General features: G+C 56.8%; 1 protein-coding gene across 1 annotated transcript; it reads right to left on the bottom strand.

Moving 5' to 3' along the window:
* Nucleotides 1–397: 397 nt before the first annotated feature.
* Nucleotides 398–2364, bottom strand: LOC103803090 (poly(U)-binding-splicing factor PUF60-like; the record flags this gene model as incomplete). The annotated part of the gene is made up of 3 exons (XM_009075627.1): nt 398–611; nt 1416–1508; nt 2181–2364. Coding segments are annotated over 3 exons (491 nt in total), but the record flags the coding sequence as incomplete, so codon positions are not given.
* Between the last annotated feature and the right edge of the window lie 387 nt (nt 2365–2751).

Here is a 2751-nt window from a genome sequence, read left to right as displayed (position 1 = left end):
CCCTCAGCTCCCTCTGACCCTCCCAGCCCTGCTGAGGACATTGGTGCAGTGACATCTCCCATCCCAAGCCCAGACTGAGCTGAACCAGCTGCCATTAAGGATATTCCCAACCTCAGGCATGAATCTGCTCCAGGTTTATTCCCATCCCACTGCTTAATGCTGTTCTTCCACTAGAGTAGCAAACCCAACTGAACCCAACCCAAACTAACCCAACTCAACTCAACCCAACCCAACTCAACCCAACCCATGCAACTCACCACAATTCAACTCAATCCAGTGCAACCTTAACCAGCCCCATCCTACCCAACCCAACTAAACTCAACTCAATCCAAGCCAACCCCACCCAAGACAACCCAACCCAACCCCAAGGATGCTCCCAGCCCAGCCAAGGCCTTACCAATGAAGCCATAGCCTTTGTGCTTCCCTGTGGTTGGGTCCCTGGCCAGGGTGCAGGATTTGATCTTCCCAAAGGCCTCGAAAACGCTCTTGATGTCATCATCAGAGAGGTCCTGGTGCACGGAGGCCACGTAGATGCGGTTGAAGGCTCGAGCCTCCTCAGCCAGCTGGTCAATGATGGGCTGGGCCTGCCCAATGTTGCTGGGCCTCCCCACCTGCAGGGACATGGACAATGTATGGAGCACCCCAGGGGAGCAGCCAGGCCCACTGCACCTCCCTTTCAGAGCTTCATGGAGTGTTAAAGGGTTGGGATGGACCTCAGAGATCATTAGTGTGGTGGGCAGGGACACCTCCCACCAGGGCAGGCTGCTCAAGGCTTTATCCAATCTGGCTTTGATGAATGAACCATGGAATACGGGAATGGTTTGGGTTGGAAAGAACCTTAAAGCTCATCTCATTCCACCCAATTGCTATGGACAGTGTCAAGGGTGACCCTGGTGGTCCACAAATGTCATGGTATGTTATCATAGAATGTGAAGGGGTTGGAATGGACCTTAGAGGCCATCTAGACCCAACCCCTGCCCTCGGCAGGGACACCTCCCACGAGAGCATGCATCATCCAGTGCCACCTCCTGCCCTGGGCAGGGACAGCTCCCACCAGAGCAGGCTGCTCAAAGGGTTTATCCAACCTGGAATGAACAGTGACAGGATTGGGACATCCACAGCCTCCCTGGGGCACCCACAGCCTCGATGAGCATCACAACACCCAGGAGCATCAGGTTTGTCCCTCAGGAGATCCCACCCTGTGTTTGGGTGGGAACACCTGTGCCATGTCCCCAGGGCAGGCCCAGGTGTGACCTGCAGGCCCAGGGCCACTATGTGCTCCAGGGGTTGGACATGAAGGTCCATCAGGGACCAAGCTTAGGTACTTTCCCCCTCACAGCAGTGTGAGGAGCATTTCTAGGCACAAACCCATCATTCCCAGGAAGAACTAGGAATCTTCAGCTCTTGCTACTCACCTTGATGTTCCTTCCCCCCAGCATGACAGAGTTCATCTGCTCCAAGGCCAGCTGGGCAGCTTCAGGTACTTCATATTCCACAAAGGCAAAGCCCTAGGAAAGGACGAGATGTCTGGGAACCATTTTGGCTGTGCCTTGTGCCAAGCCAAGACCTCCTATGGACCAGATCCCTACTTGTGGGATTGATTCCCACCACAGACTCCTGCTCGTGGCCTGAAGAGTTTGCTCGGAGCAGCTCTTCATAGAAGCAGAAAGTGGCCTGGAGACACTTCCAAGGCCACTGCCTCCAGAGCCTCCTGTCCTTGAAGGTCTCACAGCCAGAGGCCGCAGAGCTGCTGCCTGATTGGCACTTTCCATGCTTCCAGCATGGAATGCTGCTCCAGGCAGGGCAGCAGCTACAAACCTCATCTCAGGAGCTAAAAGCATCCTGATCTCCAGGAATAAGGCCTGGATGCATCAGGAAGGCCTTGTAGAGAAGAACAAACCCATCCCTCAAGGGCAGGGAACTACAGACCCCCAGGATGGTTTGGCTTGGAGATACCATAACACCCATCTCCTATGGACAGGGAACCTCCCTCATCCTGGGCTGCTCCAAGACCCAGGATGGTTTGGCTTGGAGGACCTTAACATCCATCTTGTTCCAAGTGACCTTCCCTCATCCCAGGCTGCTCCAAGTCCCAGGATGGTTTGGCTTGGAGGACCTTAACACCCATCTCATTCCAAGGGACCTTTCCTGACCCCAAGCTGCTCCAGGGCCCCACCCACCTTGTGCTTCATGGTGACGGAGTCCCAGGACATGTCAATGCTCTTGATGGGGCCGAAGGGGGCGAAGGCCTGGCGGATGGTGTCCTCTCCCAGCTCGTAGTAGATGGAGCCCACGTACACCCTGCACATGATGGCCAGCGCGCGCTGCCTCTGGGCCGCCATCTGTAGCGGAGAGAAGGACTGGCTGGTCAGGGCCAGGGGTGGCCATGGACCCCCAGGACCTCCTGCCCTTCCTCCTCCCTCCCAGCAGCACAGCCTGACACACGTGGCACGGGGAGGAATTCCCTGCTTGCTGCTCAGGGCGCTGGAGGGGACACGGCCCGCTCTGTCCTGGGGATGGAGGGGGCACATCTGGCTCACTCCTGGGGATGGAGGGGACACATCTGGCTCAGTCCTGGGGAAGGAGGGGATTAGGTCTGCCTCACGCCTGGGGCAGGAGGGGACAAAGTCTGGCTCAGTCCCGGGGCAGGAGAGGATAAAGTCTGGCTCAGTCCTGGGGCAGGAGAGGATAAAGTCTGGCTCACTCCTGGAGATGGAGTGGATGAAGTCTGGCTCAGTCCTGGGGCAGGAG

This window comes from Acanthisitta chloris, unplaced genomic scaffold, assembly GCF_000695815.1.
Source record: "Acanthisitta chloris isolate BGI_N310 unplaced genomic scaffold, ASM69581v1 scaffold4265, whole genome shotgun sequence".
Lineage (NCBI taxonomy): Eukaryota > Metazoa > Chordata > Aves > Passeriformes > Acanthisittidae > Acanthisitta > Acanthisitta chloris.
Note: the sequence above shows the minus strand (reverse complement) of the source record. Positions and strands in the feature narration are given on the sequence as shown.